This window comes from Eucyclogobius newberryi, unplaced genomic scaffold (genome assembly GCF_026437365.1).
Source record: "Eucyclogobius newberryi isolate DKJ021-1_F unplaced genomic scaffold, fEucNew1.0.hap1 SCAF_31, whole genome shotgun sequence".
NCBI classification, from domain to species: Eukaryota; Metazoa; Chordata; class Actinopteri; order Gobiiformes; family Gobiidae; genus Eucyclogobius; species Eucyclogobius newberryi.
In genome coordinates this window covers 1,087,243-1,108,604 of record NW_027315957.1, presented here as the reverse complement: position 1 = coordinate 1,108,604, position 21,362 = coordinate 1,087,243, and the positions used below count along the sequence as shown (strand labels likewise).

Here is a 21,362-nt window from a genome sequence, read left to right as displayed (position 1 = left end):
ACCAGAAAACACACAAAACACCCGTAATCCTACCAGAAAACACACAAAACACCCGTAATCCAACTAGAAAACACACAAAACACCCGTAATCCAACCAGAAAACACACAAAACACCCGTAATCCTACCAGAAAACACACAAAACACCCGTAATCCAACTAGAAAACACACAAAACACCCGTAATCCTACCAGAAAACACATAAAACACCCGTAATCCTACCAGAAAACACATAAAACACCCGTAATCCTAGAAAACACAGAGAACACCCGTAATCCTACCAGAAAACACACAGAACACCCGTAATACTACCATTAAACACATAAAACACACGTAATCCTACCAGAAAACACACAAAACACCCGTAATCCTACCAGAAAAAAGACACAAAACACCCGTAATCCTACCAGAAAACACACAAAACACCCGTAATCCAACCAGAAAAAATACACCTCCACCCGATGCCCTCCACCCGATGCCCTCCACCCGATGCCCTCCACCCGATGCCCTCCACCCGATGCCCTCCACCCGATGCCCTCCACCTGATGCCCTCCCGTACCACGACTTCGTCCAGGAGCTCGTAAATCAGAGCAAAGTTGAGCTGCAGTGACTTCTCAGTCAGAGCGCCGCAGTAATCCTTCACCAGAGAACACAGTCTGAAACACAAGAGGACACAGTCTGAAACACAAGAGGACACAGTCTGAAACACAAGAGGACACAGTCTGAAACACAAGAGGACACAGTCTGAAACACAGGAGGACACAGTCTGAAACACAGGAGGACACAGTCTGAAACACAAGAGGACACAGTCTGAAACACAGGAGGACACAGTCTGAAACACAAGAGGACACAGTCTGAAACACAGGAGGACACAGTCTGAAACACAAGAGGACACAGTCTGAAACACAGGAGGACACAGTCTGAAACACAAGAGGACACAGTCTGAAACAACAGAGGACACAGTCTGAAACAACAGAGGACACAGTCTGAAACAACAGAGGACACAGTCTGAAACAACAGAGGGCACAGTCTGAAACACAGTGTGAAACGGGCTGAAACACCAGCTTTGGAGCTCCTGCGTTTTTAAAGCCTTTCTTACTTGTTGATGAACTCGACCATGGTGAAGGGAGAGGAGGCGGAGCTTGTTGTGACCACCCAGAAGAGCCCGCCCTGTTTCACGTGCACGAAACACACGTCTTTGTGCGTCTGGAATGAACATCAAACACGTGTTCAGCCATGACGAACACAAACCAAACGTAAAGGCTGAAACGTTGTGCGTTACCATGACGACGGGTGGTTGGTCCTCAGGGAGAGCCGTGACTTTCTCATAAAACACACGAACCACGTCGCTGCTGTTCTCCCCTCGGACTGAAGAGGGCGTTAACGAGACACAACGGCTGAAACCTGCGCCTAACATACAAGTAAACACCCCGGGAACTGAAACGTGTCGGAAAGACGGTGAAACGTGTTGTAAAGACGCTGAAACGTGTCAACGTGTCGTAAAGACGCTGAAACGTGTCAACGTGTCGTAAAGACGATAAAACGTGTCAACGTGTCGTAAAGACGATAAAACGTGTCAACGTGTCGTAAAGACGCTGAAACGTGTGAACGTGTCGTAAAGACGCTGAAACGTGTCAACGTGTCGTAAAGACGCTGAAACGTGTCGTAAAGACGCTGAAATGTGTCGTAAAGACGCTGAAACGTGTCAACGTGTCGTAAAGACGCTGAAACGTGTCGTAAAGACGCTGAAATGTGTCGTAAAGACGCTGAAACGTGTCAACGTGTCGTAAAGACGCTGAAACGTGTCGTAAAGACGGTGAAACGTGTCGTAAAGACGCTGAAACGTGTCAACGTGTCGTAAAGACGATAAAACGTGTCAACGTGTCGTAAAGACGATAAAACGTGTCAACGTGTCGTAAAGACGATAAAACGTGTCAACGTGTCGTAAAGACGCTGAAACGTGTCGTAAAGACGCTGAAACGTGTCAACGTGTCGTAAAGACGATAAAACGTGTCAACGTGTCGTAAAGACGCTGAAACGTGTGAACGTGTCGTAAAGACGCTGAAACGTGTCAACGTGTCGTAAAGACGCTGAAACGTGTCGTAAAGACGCTGAAATGTGTCGTAAAGACGCTGAAACGTGTCAACGTGTCGTAAAGACGCTGAAACGTGTCGTAAAGACGCTGAAATGTGTCGTAAAGACGCTGAAACGTGTCAACGTGTCGTAAAGACGCTGAAACGTGTCGTAAAGACGGTGAAACGTGTCGTAAAGACGCTGAAACGTGTCAACGTGTCGTAAAGACGATAAAACGTGTCAACGTGTCGTAAAGACGCTGAAACGTGTGAACGTGTCGTAAAGACGCTGAAACGTGTCGTAAAGACGCTGAAACGTGTCAACGTGTCGTAAAGACGATAAAACGTGTGAACGTGTCGTAAAGACGCTGAAACGTGTCAACGTGTCGTAAAGACGATAAAACGTGTCAACGTGTCGTAAAGACGCTGAAACGTGTGAACGTGTCGTAAAGACGCTGAAACGTGTCGTAAAGACGCTGAAACGTGTCAACGTGTCGTAAAGACGATAAAACGTGTCAACGTGTCGTAAAGACGCTGAAACGTGTGAACGTGTCGTAAAGACGCTGAAACGTGTCAACGTGTCGTAAAGACGCTGAAACGTGTCGTAAAGACGCTGAAATGTGTCGTAAAGACGCTGAAACGTGTCAACGTGTCGTAAAGACGCTGAAACGTGTCGTAAAGACGCTGAAATGTGTCGTAAAGACGCTGAAACGTGTCAACGTGTCGTAAAGACGCTGAAACGTGTCGTAAAGACGCTGAAATGTGTCGTAAAGACGCTGAAACGTGTCAACGTGTCGTAAAGACGCTGAAACGTGTCGTAAAGACGCTGAAATGTGTCGTAAAGACGCTGAAACGTGTCAACGTGTCGTAAAGACGCTGAAACGTGTCGTAAAGACGCTGAAACGTGTTAACGTGTTGTAAAGACGCTGAAACATCTCGTAAAGCCGGTGAAACATCTCGTAAAGACGGTGAAACGTGTGGTAAAGACGGTGAAACGTGTGGTAGACGGTGAAACGTCTCGTAAAGATGCTGAAACGTCTCGTAAAGATGACATGGTGAACATGTTTCAAACACTGAGTGAAGGATACAGTCTCTGTAGATGAGGTGGTCTCCTTTAGACGACAGAACGAAGAACTGGAAGATCATCTGGAACACACACCACAACAGTAACGTCCTACTGTAGGCCTACTGTATTCTAGATGTAGTCCTGATGTAGGTCTACTGTAGTGCTGCTGTAGTCCTGATGTAGGTCTACTGTAGTGCTGCTGTAGTCTTACTGTAGTCCTGATGTAGGTCTACTGTAGTGCTGCTGTAGTCTTACTGTAGTCCTGATGTAGGTCTACTGTAGTGCTGCTGTAGTCTTACTGTAGTCCTGATGTAGGTCTACTGTAGTGCTGCTGTAGTCCTGATGTAGGTCTACTGTAGTGCTGCTGTAGTCTTACTGTAGTCCTGATGTAGGTCTACTGTAGTGCTGCTGTAGTCCTGATGTAGGTCTACTGTAGTGCTGCTGTAGTCTTACTGTAGTCCTGATGTAGGTCTACTGTAGTGCTGCTGTAGTCTTACTGTAGTCCTGATGTAGGTCTACTGTAGTGCTGCTGTAGTCTTACTGTAGTCCTGATGTAGGTCTACTGTAGTGCTGCTGTAGTCTTACTGTAGTCCTGATGTAGGTCTACTGTAGTGCTGCTGTAGTCCTGATGTAGGTCTACTGTAGTGCTGCTGTAGTCTTACTGTAGTCCTGATGTAGGTCTACTGTAGTGCTGCTGTAGTCTTACTTTAGTCCTGATGTAGGTCTACTGTAGTGCTGCTGTAGTCTTACTGTAGTCCTGATGTAGGTCTACTGTAGTGCTGCTGTAGTCTTACTGTAGTCCTGATGTAGGTCTACTGTAGTGCTGCTGTAGTCTTACTGTAGTCCTGATGTAGGTCTACTGTAGTGCTGCTGTAGTCTTACTGTAGTCCTGATGTAGGTCTACTGTAGTGCTGCTGTAGTCTTACTGTAGTCCTGATGTAGGTCTACTGTAGTGCTGCTGTAGCCTTACTGTAGTCCTGATGTAGGTCTACTGTAGTGCTGCTGTAGTCTTACTGTAGTCCTGATGTAGGTCTACTGTAGTGCTGCTGTAGTCTTACTTTAGTCCTGATGTAGGTCTACTGTAGTGCTGCTGTAGTCTTACTGTAGTCCTGATGTAGGTCTACTGTAGTGCTGCTGTAGTCTTACTGTAGTCCTGATGTAGGTCTACTGTAGTGCTGCTGTAGCCTTACTGTAGTCCTGATGTAGGTCTACTGTAGTGCTGCTGTAGTCTTACTGTAGTCCTGATGTAGGTCTACTGTAGTGCTGCTGTAGTCTTACTGTAGTCCTGATGTAGGTCTACTGTAGTGCTGCTGTAGTCTTACTTTAGTCCTGATGTAGGTCTACTGTAGTGCTGCTGTAGTCTTACTGTAGTCCTGATGTAGGTCTACTGTAGTGCTGCTGTAGTCTTACTGTAGTCCTGATGTAGGTCTACTGTAGTGCTGCTGTAGTCTTACTGTAGTCCTGATGTAGGTCTACTGTAGTGCTGCTGTAGTCTTACTGTAGTCCTGATGTAGGTCTACTGTAGTGCTGCTGTAGTCTTACTGTAGTCCTGATGTAGGTCTACTGTAGTGCTGCTGTAGTCTTACTTTAGTCCTGATGTAGGTCTACTGTAGTGCTGCTGTAGTCTTACTGTAGTCCTGATGTAGGTCTACTGTAGTGCTGCTGTAGTCTTACTGTAGTCCTGATGTAGGTCTACTGTAGTGCTGCTGTAGTCTTACTGTAGTCCTGATGTAGGTCTACTGTAGTGCTGCTGTAGTCTTACTGTAGTCCTGATGTAGGTCTACTGTAGTGCTGCTGTAGTCTTACTGTAGTCCTGATGTAGGTCTACTGTAGTGCTGCTGTAGTCTTACTGTAGGAAGGCATACTGTAGGCTAATTGTAGACCTGCCGTAGGTAGGCCTACTGTGCTCCTACTGTAGGCCTGGTTCAGACCTGCTTTAACTCTAACCCATTTAAATTGTGAAGAAACTAACTTGGAAATGAACCTAAACTAGACAATAATTACAGAACCAAACCAGGACCAAACCAGGTCTAGAACCAGGTCTAAAACCAGGACTAAAACCAGGACTAAACCAGGTCTAAACCAGGACTGAACCAGGTCTAAACCAGGACTGAACCAGGACTGAACCAGGACTAAACCAGGACTAAACCAGGACCAAACCAGGTCTAGAACCAGGTCTAAAACCAGGACTAAAACCAGGACTAAACCAGGTCTAAACCAGGACTGAACCAGGACTAAACCAGGTCTAAACCAGGACTGAACCAGGTCTAAACCAGGACTGAACCAGGACTGAACCAGGACTAAACCAGGACTAAACCAGGACCAAACCAGGTCTAGAACCAGGTCTAAAACCAGGACTAAAACCAGGACTAAACCAGGTCTAAACCAGGACTGAACCAGGACTGAACCAGGACTAAACCAGGACTAAACCAGGACTAAACCAGGACTAAACCAGGACTGAACCAGGACTGAACCAGGACCGAACCAGGACTGAACCAGGACCAAACCAGGACTAAACCAGGACCAAACCAGGTCTAAAACCGGGTCTAAAACAGGACTGAACCAGGTCTAAAACCAGGTCTGAACCAGGACTGAACCAGGACTAAACCAGGTCTAAACCAGGTCTAAACCAGGTCTAAACCAGGACTGAACCAGGACTGAACCAGGTCTAAACCAGGACTAAACCAGGACTGAACCAGGACCAAACCAGGACTAAACCAGGACCAAACCGGGTCTAAAACCGGGTCTAAAACAGGACTGAACCAGGTCTAAAACCAGGTCTAAAACCAGGACTAAACCAGGACTAAACCAGGTCTAAACCAGGTCTAAACCAGGACTAAACCAGGACTAAACCAGGTCTAAACCAGGTCTAAACCAGGACTGAACCAGGACTGAACCAGGTCTAAACCAGGTCTAAACCAGGACTAAACCAGGACTAAACCAGGTCTAAACCAGGTCTAAACCAGGACTAAACCAGGTCTAAACCAGGTCTAAACCAGGACTAAACCAGGTCTAAACCAGGACTAAACCAGGACCAAACCAGGTCTAAACCAGGACTAAACCAGGTCTAAACCAGGTGAACACTTTCAATTGTTCTATTATCACCACACCTTATATACATACTTATACATAATCATTTAATATGTCTGTAATAAGTGGCATTGAAAACACCATACATTAAGTCTTATCTTACCTTAATTGTAGATTTTAACCTATAGAAGTTACGTTTTATTACTGTTACTATTACTATTACTATTACTGTGCAAAAAATAAATACATGGCTAATTTTGTTGACAGCTTTTACGAATAATCATCATAATTCTGTCCTCCTCAAGCACAAACATCTCGTACTGGACCTGAAACATCCCCGGCGTGAGTTTATGTCGCCGAATCAAGGTTCATCTGAAGATGTTTCAAAAGGATTTGGACTGAATTGTGTTGGCTTCATGGTTAGCTTCACGGTTAGCTTCATGGTGGCTAACGGCTAATCAACACCGCCATCTAGTGTTTCACAGAAGGATTACACGATTCATACTTAAAATAAATACAAAAGATCACATGTATAACACAATAAAAGGCATTTATATGTACAAGTGACAGTAAACTATTGAAAAGTTTCAAGTGGGCTAAAAATAAAGATACTAATAATATGTTTTTGTTCACCTGCAGTGCGTCCTCCGGGCCAGAGGCGGCGCACAGGCAGAAGTCTGGGCTCCCGTGCTTCCGCTCGACTTTTCCCGTGGCCAACATGAAGTAAGTAAACAAAGCGTTCTTTTTCACATTTTGTTTGACTTTTGAGTCATTTTAGAACATGTTCACGTCCCAGGTGGATTTCCTCTTGTTTCCTGATAGTCTTACGCTTTTTCTTACGTTTAAACTCTCACAAGATTAACACAATTGTCGTGTTTCATTCGTTTCCCCCAAAGTCCCCCCAAGAAATTGCACGATTTAAAACTGAATTGGCCAATTAGAAACTTTTCTGTTTTTCATATTCAAAATTCTATATCGATTATACATTTGTGTTATTATGTCATTAATTCGGCAAAAATAAAACTGGTTTAAATGACATCGGTGTCGAGGAAAACGATGTTATCTCTTAATAATAGATCCATGCTGCTTACGGATGAATGGGACGTTCATTTGAAAGGAAACCGCAACATGAGCAGTACTAGTACTAGTACTAGTACTAGTACTAGTACTAGTACTGCTGATATTAGCAGTACTAGTACTAGTACTAGTACTGCTGATATTAGCAGTACTGCTGATATTAGCAGTACTAGTACTAGTACTAGTACTGCTGATATTAGCAGTACTAGTACTGATGATATTAGCAGTAGTAGTACTAGTACTGCTAGTATCAGCAGTAGCAGTAGCAGTAGTAGTAGTAGTGATGCTTTGTGTCTCATGCCGTGTGTCTCATGCCGTGTCTCATGCTGTGTGTCTCATGCCGTATCTCATGCTCAGTGTGTCTCATGCTCAGTGTGTCTCATGCTCAGTGTGTCTCATGCTCAGTGTGTCTCATGCTCACTGTGTCTCATGCTCAGTGTGTCTCATGCTCAGTGTGTCTCATGCTCACTGTGTCTCATGCTCACTGTGTCTCATGCTCAGTGTGTCTCATGCCGGGTGTCTCATGCCGGGTCTCGTGCTGTGTGTCTCATGCCGTATCTCATGCTCAGTGTGTCTCATGCCGTGTGTCTCATGCCGTGTGTCTCATGCCGTGTGTCTCATGCCGTGTGTCTCATGCCGCGTCTCATGCCGCGTCTCATTGTGTGTCTCATGTCACGTCTCATGCTCAGTGTATCTCATGCTCAGTGTGTCTCATGCTCAGTGTATCTCATGCTCAGTGTGTCTCATGCTCAGTGTGTCTCATGCTCAGTGTGTCTCATGCCACGTCTCATGCTGTGTCCTCAGTCCTCTGACCAAAGTGCGTCTCATAAACGAGCTGAACGAGCGCGAGGCGGACCTGGGCATCAAAGAGGGCGTGTCCTGGCACTCGGAGTACTCGGGCAGCGCCTGGATCTTTGTCGGTGACGGATCGTTCCACGTGAGCATGAGCCGCACACAGCATGAGTCACGCTCATGCTTTGTTTGTGTTTCAGGAGGTTTGCCCTACGAGCTCAGCGAGGGGGACGTCATCTGTGTCTTCTCTCAGTAAGATGATTATCACGTAACTCTAACATGAAGAGCTCATGATTATCACGTAACTCTAACATAAAGAGCTCATGATTATCACGTAACTCTAACATGAAGAGCTCATGATTATCATGTAACTAACATAAAGAGCTCATGATTATCATGTAACTCTAACATAAAGAGCTCATGATTATCACGTAACTCTAACGTAAAGAGCTCATGATTATCATGTAACTCTAACAAAGAGCTCATGATTATCACGTAACTCTAACATAAAGAGCTCATGATTATCACGTAACTCTAACATAAAGAGCTCATGATTATCACGTAACTCTAACGTAAAGAGCTCATGATTATCACGTAACTCTAACAAAGAGCTCATGATTATCACGTAACTCTAACATAAAGAGCTCATGATTATCACGTAACTCTAACATAAAGAGCTCATGATTATCACGTAACTCTAACGTAAAGAGCTCATGATTATCATGTAACTCTAACATAAAGAGCTCATGATTATCACGTAACTCTAACGTAAAGAGCTCATGATTATCATGTAACTCTAACAAAGAGCTCATGATTATCACGTAACTCTAACATAAAGAGCTCATGATTATCACGTAACTCTAACAAAGAGCTCATGATTATCACGTAACTCTAACGTAAAGAGCTCATGATTATCACGTAACTCTAACATAAAGAGCTCATGATTATCACATAACTCTAACGTAAAGAGCTCATGATTATCACGTAACTCTAACATAAAGAGCTCATGATTATCACATAACTCTAACATAAAGAGCTCATGATTATCACATAACTATAACATAAAGAGCTCATGATTATCACATAACTCTAACATAAAGAGCTCATGATTATCACATAACTCTAACATAAAGAGCTCATGATTATCACGTAACTCTAACATAAAGAGCTCATGATTATCACGTAACTAACATAAAGAGCTCATGATTATCATGTAACTAACATAAAGAGCTCATGATTATCATGTAACTAACATAAAGAGCTCATGATTATCACATAACTATAACATAAAGAGCTCATGATTATCACATAACTAACATAAAGAGCTCATGATTATCACGTAACTATAACATAAAGAGCTCATGATTATCATGTAACTAACATAAAGAGCTCATGAATATCACGTAACTCTAACATAAAGAGCTCATGATTATCACATAACTCTAACATAAAGAGCTCATGATTATCACGTAACTCTAACATAAAGAGCTCATGATTATCACGTAACTAACATAAAGAGCTCATGATTATCATGTAACTAACATAAAGAGCTCATGATTATCATGTAACTAACATAAAGAGCTCATGATTATCACATAACTATAACATAAAGAGCTCATGATTATCACATAACTAACATAAAGAGCTCATGATTATCACGTAACTATAACATAAAGAGCTCAAGATTATCACTTAACTAACATAAAGAGCTCATGATTATCATGTAACTAACATAAAGAGCTCATGATTATCATGTAACTCTAACATAAAGAGCTCATGATTATCACGTAACTCTAACGTAAAGAGCTCATGATTATCACGTAACTCTAACAAAGAGCTCATGATTATCACGTAACTCTAACGTAAAGAGCTCATGATTATCACGTAACTCTAACATAAAGAGCTCATGATTATCACATAACTCTAACATAAAGAGCTCATGATTATCACATAACTCTAACATAAAGAGCTCATGATTATCACATAACTCTAACATAAAGAGCTCATGATTATCACATAACTCTAACATAAAGAGCTCATGATTATCACGTAACTCTAACATAAAGAGCTCATGATTATCACGTAACTAATAAAAAGAGCTCATGATTATCACGTAACTCTAACATAAAGAGCTCATGATTATCATGTAACTAACATAAAGAGCTCATGATTATCACGTAACTCTAACATAAAGAGCTCATGATTATCATGTAACTAACATAAAGAGCTCATGATTATCATGTAACTAACATAAAGAGCTCATGATTATCACATAACTAACATAAAGAGCTCATGATTATCACGTAACTATAACATAAAGAGCTCATGATTATCACGTAACTCTAACATAAAGAGCTCATGATTATCACATAACTCTAAGGTTTAAACTCTTTCTTCTTCTCAGATATGGAGAGGTTTAAGCTCTTTCTTCTCAGATATGGAGAGGTTTAAGCTCTTTCTTCTTCTCAGATATGAGAGGTTTAAGCTCTTTCTTCTTCTCAGATATGGAGAGGTTTAAGCTCTTTCTTCTTCTCAGATATGAGAGGTTTAAGCTCTTTCTTCTTCTCAGATATGAGAGGTTTAAGCTCCTCTTCTCAGATATGAGAGGTTTAAGCTCTTCTCAGATATGGAGAGGTTTAAGCTCTTTCTTCTTCTCGGATATGAGAGGTTTAAGCTCTTTCTTCTTCTCAGATATGGAGAGGTTTAAGCTCTTTCTTCTTCTCAGATATGAGAGGTTTAAGCTCTTTCTTCTTCTCAGATATGGAGAGGTTTAAGCTCTTTCTTCTTCTCAGATATGAGAGGTTTAAGCTCTTTCTTCTTCTCAGATATGGAGAGGTTTAAGCTCTTTCTTCTTCTCAGATATGGAGAGGTTTAAGCTCTTTCTTCTTCTCAGATATGGAGAGGTTTAAGCTCTTTCTTCTTCTCAGATATGGAGAGGTTTAAGCTCTTCTTCTCAGATATGGAGAGGTTTAAGCTCTTTCTTCTTCTCAGATATGAGAGGTTTAAGCTCTTTCTTCTTCTCAGATATGGAGAGGTTTAAGCTCTTTCTTCTTCTCAGATATGGAGAGGTTTAAGCTCTTTCTTCTTCTCAGATATGGAGAGGTTTAAGCTCTTTCTTCTTCTCAGATATGGAGAGGTTTAAGCTCTTTCTTCTTCTCAGATATGGAGAGGTTTAAGCTCTTTCTTCTTCTCAGATATGGAGAGGTTTAAGCTCTTTCTTCTTCTCAGATATGGAGAGGTTTAAGCTCTTTCTTCTTCTCAGATATGGAGAGGTTTAAGCTCTTTCTTCTTCTCAGATATGGAGAGGTTTAAGCTCTTTCTTCTTCTCAGATATGGAGAGGTTTAAGCTCTTTCTTCTTCTCAGATATGGAGAGGTTTAAGCTCTTTCTTCTTCTCAGATATGAGAGGTTTAAGTTCTTTCTTCTTCTCAGATATGGAGAGGTTTAAGCTCTTTCTTCTTCTCAGATATGGAGAGGTTTAAGCTCTTTCTTCTTCTCAGATATGGAGAGGTTTAAACTCTTTCTTCTTCTCAGATATGGAGAGGTTTAAGCTCTTTCTTCTTCTCAGATATGGAGAGGTTTAAGCTCTTTCTTCTTCTCAGATATGGAGAGGTTTAAGCTCTTTCTTCTTCTCAGATATGAGAGGTTTAAGCTCTTTCTTCTTCTCAGATATGGAGAGGTTTAAGCTCTTTCTTCTTCTCAGATATGGAGAGGTTTAAGCTCTTTCTTCTTCTCAGATATGGAGAGGTTTAAGCTCTTTCTTCTTCTCAGATATGGAGAGGTTTAAGCTCTTTCTTCTTCTCAGATATGGAGAGGTTTAAGCTCTTTCTTCTTCTCAGATATGGAGAGGTTTAAGCTCTTTCTTCTTCTCAGATATGAGAGGTTTAAGCTCCTTCTTCTTCTCAGATATGGAGAGGTTTAAGCTCCTTCTTCTTCTCAGATATGGAGAGGTTTAAGCTCTTTCTTCTTCTCAGATATGGAGAGGTTTAAGCTCTTTCTTCTTCTCAGATATGGAGAGGTTTAAGCTCTTTCTTCTTCTCAGATATGGAGAGGTTTAAGCTCTTTCTTCTTCTCAGATATGGAGAGGTTTAAGCTCTTTCTTCTTCTCAGATATGGAGAGGTTTAAGCTCTTTCTTCTTCTCAGATATGGAGAGGTTTAAGCTCTTTCTTCTTCTCAGATATGGAGAGGTTTAAGCTCTTTCTTCTTCTCAGATATGGAGAGGTTTAAGCTCTTTCTTCTTCTCAGATATGGAGAGGTTTAAGCTCTTTCTTCTTCTCAGATATGGAGAGGTTTAAGCTCTTTCTTCTTCTCAGATATGAGAGGTTTAAGTTCTTTCTTCTTCTCAGATATGGAGAGGTTTAAGCTCTTTCTTCTTCTCAGATATGGAGAGGTTTAAGCTCTTTCTTCTTCTCAGATATGGAGAGGTTTAAGCTCTTTCTTCTTCTCAGATATGGAGAGGTTTAAGCTCTTTCTTCTTCTCAGATATGGAGAGGTTTAAGCTCTTTCTTCTTCTCAGATATGGAGAGGTTTAAGCTCTTTCTTCTTCTCAGATATGGAGAGGTTTAAGCTCTTTCTTCTTCTCAGATATGGAGAGGTTTAAGCTCTTTCTTCTTCTCAGATATGGAGAGGTTTAAGCTCTTTCTTCTTCTCAGATATGGAGAGGTTTAAGCTCTTTCTTCTTCTCAGATATGGAGAGGTTTAAGCTCTTTCTTCTTCTCAGATATGGAGAGGTTTAAGCTCTTTCTTCTTCTCAGATATGAGAGGTTTAAGCTCTTTCTTCTTCTCAGATATGAGAGGTTTAAGCTCTTTCTTCTTCTCAGATATGGAGAGGTTTAAGCTCTTTCTTCTTCTCAGATATGGAGAGGTTTAAGCTCTTTCTTCTTCTCAGATATGGAGAGGTTTAAGCTCTTTCTTCTTCTCAGATATGAGAGGTTTAAGCTCTTTCTTCTTCTCAGATATGGAGAGGTTTAAGCTCTTTCTTCTTCTCAGATATGAGAGGTTTAAGCTCTTTCTTCTTCTCAGATATGGAGAGGTTTAAGCTCTTTCTTCTTCTCAGATATGGAGAGGTTTAAGCTCTTTCTTCTTCTCAGATATGGAGAGGTTTAAGCTCTTTCTTCTTCTCAGATATGGAGAGGTTTAAGCTCTTTCTTCTTCTCAGATATGAGAGGTTTAAGCTCTTTCTTCTTCTCAGATATGAGAGGTTTAAGCTCTTTCTTCTTCTCAGATATGGAGAGGTTTAAGCTCTTTCTTCTTCTCAGATATGGAGAGGTTTAAGCTCTTTCTTCTTCTCAGATATGGAGAGGTTTAAGCTCTTTCTTCTTCTCAGATATGAGAGGTTTAAGCTCTTTCTTCTTCTCAGATATGGAGAGGTTTAAGCTCTTTCTTCTTCTCAGATATGAGAGGTTTAAGCTCTTTCTTCTTCTCAGATATGGAGAGGTTTAAGCTCTTTCTTCTTCTCAGATATGGAGAGGTTTAAGCTCTTTCTTCTTCTCAGATATGGAGAGGTTTAAGCTCTTTCTTCTTCTCAGATATGGAGAGGTGGTGAACATAAACCTGGTTCGAGACAAAACAACGGGGAAGTCCAAAGGCTTCTGCTTCATCTGCTTCGAGGACCAGAGGAGCACCGTCCTGGCCGTGGACAACTTCAACGGGATCAAGGCAAAGAAAGAAATACTGAATAAATTAGGCTTTTAAATCATGTAATGACGATATAAACCTGAAGTGAAGCTCGTACCGGGGCTCGTTCTACGCCCTGGTGCGTGTTCTGATGCGTGTTCTGATGCGTGTTCTGATGCGTGTTCTGATGCGTGTTCTGATGCGTGTTCTGATGCGTGTTCTGATGTGTGTTCTGATGCGTGTTCTGATGCGTGTTCTGATGCGTGTTCTGATGTGTTCTGATGCGTGTTCTGATGCGTGTTCTGATGTGTTCTGGTGCGTGTTCTGATGCGTGTTCTGATGCGTGTTCTGGTGCGTGTTCTGATGCGTGTTCTGATGCGTGTTCTGATGCGTGTTCTGATGCGTGTTCTGATGTGTTCTGATGCGTGTTCTGATGCGTGTTCTGATGCGTGTTCTGGTGCGTGTTCTGGTGCGTGTTCTGATGCGTGTTCTGATGCGTGTTCTGATGCGTGTTCTGATGCGTGTTCTGATGCGTGTTCTGATGTGTTCTGATGCGTGTTCTGATGTGTTCTGATGCGTGTTCTGAAGTGTTCTGATGCGTGTTCTGATGCGTGTTCTGATGTGTTCTGATGCGTGTTCTGATGTGTTCTGATGCGTGTTCTGATGCGTGTTCTGATGTGTTCTGATGCGTGTTCTGATGTGTTCTGATGCGTGTTCTGATGCGTGTTCTGATGCGTGTTCTGATGTGTTCTGATGTGTCTTCTGATGTGTTCTGATGCGTGTTCTGATGCGTGTTCTGATGCGTGTTCTGATGTGTTCTGATGTGTTCTGATGCGTGTTCTGGTGCGTGTTCTGATGCGTGTTCTGATGTGTTCTGATGTGTTCTGATGCGTGTTCTGATGCGTGTTCTGATGCGTGTTCTGATGCGTGTTCTGGCGTGTTCTGATGTGTTCTGATGTGTTCTGATGTGTTCTGGTGCGTGTTCTGGTGCGTGTTCTGGTGCGTGTTCTGATGCGTGTTCTGGTGCGTGTTCTGATGCGTGTTCTGATGCGTGTTCTGATGCGTGTTCTGATGCGTGTTCTGATGCGTGTTCTGATGCGTGTTCTGATGCGTGTTCTGATGTGTTCTGATGTGTTCTGATGTGTTCTGATGCGTGTTCTGATGCGTGTTCTGATGCGTGTTCTGATGCGTGTTCTGATGCGTGTTCTGATGCGTGTTCTGATGCGTGTTCTGATGCGTTCTGATGCGTGTTCTGATGCGTGTTCTGATGCGTGTTCTGAAGTGTTCTGATGCGTGTTCTGATGCGTGTTCTGATGTGTTCTGATGCGTGTTCTGATGCGTGTTCTGATGTGTTCTGATGCGTGTTCTGATGCGTGTTCTGATGCGTGTTCTGATGCGTGTTCTGATGCGTGTTCTGATGCGTGTTCTGATGCGTGTTCTGATGCGTGTTCTGATGCGTGTTCTGATGCGTGTTCTGATGCGTGTTCTGATGCGTGTTCTGATGCGTGTTCTGATGCGTTCTGATGCGTGTTCTGATGCGTGTTCTGATGTGTTCTGATGTGTTCTGATGCGTGTTCTGATGTGTTCTGATGCGTGTTCTGATGTGTTCTGATGCGTGTTCTGATGCGTGTTCTGATGCGTGTTCTGATGCGTGTTCTGATGCGTGTTCTGATGTGTTCTGATGCGTGTTCTGATGCGTGTTCTGATGTGTGTTCTGATGCGTGTTCTGATGCGTGTTCTGATGCGTGTTCTGATGCGTGTTCTGATGCGTGTTCTGATGCGTGTTCTGATGCGTTTTCTGATGCGTGTTCTGATGCGTGTTCTGATGCGTGTTCTGATGCGTGTTCTGATGCGTGTTCTGATGTGTTCTGATGTGTTCTGATGCGTGTTCTGATGCGTGTTCTGATGCGTGTTCTGATGCGTGTTCTGATGTGTTCTGGTGCGTGTTCTGATGCGTGTTCTGATGCGTGTTCTGATGCGTGTTCTGATGCGTGTTCTGATGTGTTCTGATGCGTGTTCTGATGCGTGTTCTGATGCGTGTTCTGATGCGTGTTCTGATGTGTTCTGATGTGTTCTGATGCGTGTTCTGATGTGTTCTGATGCGTGTTCTGATGTGTTCTGATGTGTTCTGATGTGTTCTGATGCGTGTTCTGATGTGTTCTGGCGTGTTCTGATGCGTGTTCTGATGTGTTCTGATGCGTGTTCTGATGTGTTCTGATGTGTTCTGATGCGTGTTCTGATGTGTGTTCTGATGTGTTCTGATGCGTGTTCTGATGCGTGTTCTGATGCGTGTTCTGATGCGTGTTCTGATGCGTGTTCTGATGTGTTCTGATGCGTGTTCTGATGCGTGTTCTGATGCGTGTTCTGATGCGTGTTCTGATGCGTGTTCTGATGTGTTCTGATGCGTGTTCTGATGTGTTCTGGCGTGTTCTGATGCGTGTTCTGATGTGTTCTGATGCGTGTTCTGATGTGTTCTGATGTGTTCTGATGCGTGTTCTGATGCGTGTTCTGATGCGTGTTCTGATGCGTGTTCTGATGCGTGTTCTGATGCGTGTTCTGATGCGTGTTCTGATGTGTTCTGATGCGTGTTCTGATGTGTTCTGATGTGTTCTGATGCGTGTTCTGATGCGTGTTCTGATGCGTGTTCTGATGCGTGTTTTGATGCGTGTTCTGATGCGTGTTTTGATGCGTGTTCTGATGCGTGTTCTGATGCGTTCTGATGCGTGTTCTGATGCGTGTTCTGATGCGTGTTCTGATGCGTGTTCTGATGCGTGTTCTGATGCGTGTTCTGATGCGTGTTCTGATGCGTGTTCTGATGTGTTCTGGCGTGTTCTGATGTGTTCTGATGTGTTCTGATGCGTGTTCTGATGTGTTCTGATGCGTGTTCTGATGTGTTCTGATGCGTGTTCTGATGCGTGTTCTGAAGTGTTCTGATGCGTATTCTGATGCGTGTTCTGATGCGTGTTCTGATGCGTGTTCTGATGCGTGTTCTGATGCGTGTTCTGATGTGTTCTGATGCGTGTTCTGATGCGTGTTCTGATGCGTGTTCTGATGCGTGTTCTGATGCGTGTTCTGATGTGTTCTGATGCGTGTTCTGATGCGTTTTCTGATGCGTGTTCTGATGCGTGTTCTGATGCGTGTTCTGATGCGTGTTCTGATGCGTGTTCTGATGCGTGTTCTGATGTGTTCTGATGTGTGTTCTGATGCGTGTTCTGATGCGTGTTCTGATGCGTGTTCTGATGCGTGTTCTGATGCGTGTTCTGATGTGTTCTGATGCGTGTTCTGATGCGTGTTCTGATGCGTGTTCTGATGCGTGTTCTGATGCGTGTTCTGATGTGCTCTAATGCGTGTTCTGGTGCGTGTTCTGATGTGTTCTGATGCGTGTTCTGATGCGTGTTCTGATGCGTGTTCTGATGCGTGTTCTGATGCGTGTTCTGATGCGTGTTCTGATGTGCTCTAATGCGTGTTCTGGTGCGTGTTCTGATGTGTTCTGATGCGTGTTCTGATGCGTGTTCTGATGCTTGTTCTGATGCGTGTTCTGATGCGTGTTCTGATGTGTTCTGATGCGTGTTCTGATGCGTGTTCTGATGTGTTCTGATGTGTTCTGATGCGTGTTCTGATGCGTGTTCTGATGTGTTCTGATGTGTTCTGATGCGTGTTCTGATGCGTGTTCTGATGCGTGTTCTGATGCGTGTTCTGATGCGTGTTCTGATGTGTTCTGATGTGTGTTCTGATGCGTGTTCTGGTGCGTGTTCTGATGTGTTCTGATGCGTGTTCTGGTGCGTGTTCTGATGTGCTCTAATGCGTGTTCTGGTGCGTGTTCTGATGTGTTCTGATGCGTGTTCTGATGCGTGTTCTGATGTGTGTTCTGATGCGTGTTCTGGTGCGTGTTCTGATGTGTGTTCTGATGTGTTCTGATGCGTGTTCTGATGCGTGTTCTGATGTGTTCTGATGTGTGTTCTGATGCGTGTTCTGGTGCGTGTTCTGATGTGTTCTGATGCGTGTTCTGGTGCGTGTTCTGATGTGCTCTAATGCGTGTTCTGGTGCGTGTTCACAGATAAAGGGGCGGACCATCCGCGTGGACCATGTGATGGACTATAAACCGCCCAAAGACCATGAAGATATCGACGACATCACCAGGAGTCTGAGAGAACAAGGCTGCGCTCCGAGTGTGAGTCAGAAGCCCGAGTCTGAGGAGGAGCTGAGGCCTCTGAAGAAGAGCAAGAAAGGTGAGCACAAAGGCGAGAGATGTGAGCACGAAGGCGAGAGATGTGAGCACGAAGGCGAGAGATGTGTGCACGAAGGCGAGAGATGTGAGCACGAAGGCGAGAGATGTGAGCACGAAGGCGAGAGATGTGAGCACAAAGGCGAGAGATGTGAGCACGAAGGCGAGAGATGTGAGCACGAAGGCGAGAGATGTGAGCACGAAGGCGAGAGATGTGAGCACGAAGGCGAGAGATGTGAGCACAAAGGCGAGAGATGTGAGCACGAAGGCGAGAGATGTGAGCACAAAGGCGAGAGATGTGTGCACAAGGGCGAGAGATGTGAGCACAAGGGCGAGAGATGTGAGCACAAAGGCGAGAGATGTGAGCACGAAGGCGAGAGATGTGAGCACGAAGGCGAGAGATGTGAGCACGAAGGCGAGAGATGTGAGCACGAAGGCGAGAGATGTGAGCACGAAGGCGAGAGATGTGAGCACGAAGGCGAGAGATGTGTGCACGAAGGCGAGAGATGTGTGCACGAAGGCGAGAGATGTGAGCACGAAGGCGAGAGATGTGAGCACAAAGGCGAGAGATGTGAGCACGAAGGCGAGAGATGTGTGCACGAAGGCGAGAGATGTGAGCACGAAGGCGAGAGATGTGAGCACGAAGGCGAGAGATGTGAGCACAAAGGCGAGAGATGTGAGCACGAAGGCGAGAGATGTGAGCACAAAGGCGAGAGATGTGAGCACGAAGGCGAGAGATGTGAGCACGAAGGCGAGAGATGTGAGCACGAGGGCGAGAGATGTGTGCACGAAGGCGAGAGATGTGTGCACGAAGGCGAGAGATGTGAGCACGAGGGCGAGAGATGTGAGCACAAAGGCGAGAGATGTGAGCACAAAGGCGAGAGATGTGAGCACGAAGGCGAGAGATGTGAGCACGAAGGCGAGAGATGTGAGCACGAAGGCGAGAGATGTGAGCACGAAGGCGAGAGATGTGTGCACGAAGGCGAGAGATGTGAGCACGAAGGCGAGAGATGTGAGCACGAAGGCGAGAGATGTGAGCACAAAGGCGAGAGATGTGAGCACAAAGGCGAGAGATGTGAGCACGAAGGCGAGAGATGTGAGCACGAAGGCGAGAGATGTGAGCACGAAGGCGAGAGATGTGTGCACGAAGGCGAGAGATGTGAGCACAAAGGCGAGAGATGTGAGCACAAAGGCGAGAGATGTGAGCACGAAGGCGAGAGATGTGAGCACGAAGGCGAGAGATGTGAGCACGAAGGCGAGAGATGTGAGCACAAGGGCGAGAGATGTGAGCACGAAGGCGAGAGATGTGAGCACGAAGGCGAGAGATGTGAGCACGAAGGCGAGAGATGTGTGCACGAAGGCGAGAGATGTGAGCACGAGGGCGAGAGATGTGAGCACAAAGGCGAGAGATGTTAGCACGAAGGCGAGAGATGTGAGCACGAAGGCGAGAGATGTGAGCACAAAGGCGAGAGATGTGAGCACGAAGGCGAGAGATGTGAGCACGAAGGCGAGAGATGTGTGCACGAAGGCGAGAGATGTGAGCACGAAGGCGAGAGATGTGAGCACGAAGGCGAGAGATGTGAGCACGAAGGCGAGAGATGTGTGCACGAGGGCGAGAGATGTGAGCACGAAGGCGAGAGATGTGAGCACGAAGGCGAGAGATGTGTGCACGAAGGCGAGAGATGTGTGCACAAGGGCGAGAGATGTGAGCACAAAGGCGAGAGATGTGAGCACAAGGGCGAGAGATGTGAGCACAAGGGCGAGAGATGTGAGCACAAGGGCGAGAGATGTGAGCACAAAGGCGAGAGATGATATAAAAGTCCATTGATCTTTTTCTTTAACTCGTGTTTTTGGCCCAGACAAAAAAGAGAAGAAAAAGAAGAAAGAAAAGAAAAAGAAGAAGGAGAAGGAGCGTTCACCGAGCTCTTCTCCTCCTCTTCCTCCTGCTCGCCCCGGGGCAGCTGTGGCGGCCGACGTCAGGGTGAAGGAGGAGAGACACGACGCCGACTACGACAAATACAGACACGAACAGCAGGGGGCGCCAACAGAGAGGGAAAGACTACAACGCAGAGGAGACGAGACGAGGAAGGAGCCAAAACTAGAGGGAAGGAGAGAGGAGGGGAGGAGAGAGGAGGGGAGGAGAGATGAGGGGAGGAGGGAGGAGGGAAGGAGGGAGGAGGGGAGGAGAGAGGAGGGAAGGAGGGAGGAGGGGAGGAGAGAGGAGGGGAGGAGAGAGGAGGGGAGGAGAGAGGAGGGAAGGAGAGAGGAGGGGTGGAGAGAGGAGGGGAGGAGAGAGGAGGGGAGGAGGGGAGGAGAGAGGAGAGAGGAGGGGAGGAGAGAGGAGGGAAGGGAGCGAGAAAGGGAGGAGGGGAGGAGAGAGGAGGGAAGGGAGCGAGAAAGGGAGGAGGGGAGGAGAGAGGAGGGAAGGGAGCGAGAAAGGGAGGAGGGGAGGAGAGAGGAGGGAAGGGAGCGAGAAAGGGAGGAGGGGAGGAGAGAGGAGGGAAGGGAGCGAGAAAGGGAGGAGGGGAGGAGAGAGGAGGGAAGGGAGCGAGAAAGGGAGGAGGGGAGGAGAGACCGGTCCAAATACTGATGTGTAAAGTTGTTTTGTTTAAATAAAGCTCTTGTTTTTTGCTGAATATATTTTAGATTGTCAGTTTCTGAAGTAATCGACTGAGTTTGAAACTACCCACAATGCACTGCACCTGAAACTACCCACAATGCACTGCACCTGAAACTACCCACAATGCACTGCACCTGAAACTACCCACAATGCACTGCACCTGAAACTACCCACAATGCACTGCACCTGAAACTACCCACAATGCACTGCACCTGAAACTACCCACAATGCACTGCACCTGAAACTACCCACAATGCACTGCACCTGAAACTACCCACAATGCACTGCACCTGAAACTACCCACAATGCACTGCACCTGAAACTACCCACAATGTGCGGCAATTTTTCATTTTTGTGAACTTTATTTAATGGGCAGACCATTTGATTATAAAATGCAATAATAATAATAAGATTCACACCACATTTCACAATTATATCAGTTTAATTGTATTTCAGATGAAGACACTAAATGAAGCAGTATTAGCAGGTTTATACTTATACTTATACGTACACTTCTTTCCTTTGTAAAAGCTTTTTAAACGTTGTTTTTTCCTTTTAAACGAACAAAATTGTAGAAATATTGGATTATGGGAGTTCTCGATCTAAATTCTTTTATTGACAATGACTCTTGGATGAAGTCGAAACGTCTGAGTCCAGATGAAACAACTGAAGCTTTTTCTACTACAAAATTGTAGAAAGACTTTTTTAACGATGGAATTGAATGTGTCGAGACAAAAGAAGATCGAGTGAATTCAAATGTTTGTTAAGAACCTTCTGGACAAAAGAAAGAGAAAATGATTCACACGTTTATGAAGTGCAGAGGTCACGAGTCTGCAGCAGAGGTTATGACTCCACTGCAGGTCATGA

The 21,362-nt window shown here is 44.7% G+C and overlaps 2 protein-coding genes across 3 annotated transcripts in view; one reads left to right on the top strand and one right to left on the bottom strand.

The window, feature by feature from the left end:
* The window catches only part of LOC140374773 (AP-4 complex subunit mu-1-like), a 28,907-nt gene extending 22,304 nt beyond the window's left edge, over positions 1–6,603 (bottom strand). Inside the window, exons 1-5 of one of the 2 annotated variants that reach the window (XM_072461772.1) lie at positions 6,492–6,603; positions 3,158–3,215; positions 1,280–1,365; positions 1,097–1,203; positions 557–653 (exon numbers count right to left, since the gene is read on the bottom strand). In XM_072461772.1, the coding sequence (XP_072317873.1) occupies positions 557–653; positions 1,097–1,203; positions 1,280–1,365; positions 3,158–3,215; positions 6,492–6,500 (357 nt within the window). In that variant the 5' untranslated portion in view covers positions 6,501–6,603. Of the gene's footprint in view, positions 1–556; positions 654–1,096; positions 1,204–1,279; positions 1,366–3,157; positions 3,216–6,328 lie in introns of both variants that reach the window. The other variant, XM_072461773.1, reaches the window with a different exon arrangement.
* Positions 6,604–6,784: 181 nt separating this feature from the next.
* On the top strand, positions 6,785–20,955 carry LOC140374749 (uncharacterized). The gene is made up of 7 exons (XM_072461748.1): positions 6,785–6,888; positions 7,996–8,162; positions 8,235–8,286; positions 13,563–13,692; positions 17,708–17,879; positions 19,735–20,146; positions 20,952–20,955. Exons 1-7 carry the CDS (start codon positions 6,785–6,787, stop codon positions 20,953–20,955), a joined length of 1,041 nt encoding a protein of 346 aa, XP_072317849.1.
* Positions 20,956–21,362: the final 407 nt, after the last annotated feature.

What these genes read in the sequence shown, in the direction of transcription:
- LOC140374749 (XM_072461748.1), top strand. Translation starts at nt 6,785, where the DNA reads ATGTTTTTGTTCACCTGCAGTGCGTCCTCCGGGCCAGAGGCGGCGCAC. An exon ending in TTTCCCGTGGCCAACATGAA is followed by an intron (nt 6,889 to 7,995) that starts GTAAGTAAACAA and finishes TCTCATGCTCAG; the next exon opens with TGTGTCTCATGCTCAGTGTG. An exon ending in CAGCGCCTGGATCTTTGTCG is followed by an intron (nt 8,163 to 8,234) that starts GTGACGGATCGT and finishes TTTGTGTTTCAG; the next exon opens with GAGGTTTGCCCTACGAGCTC.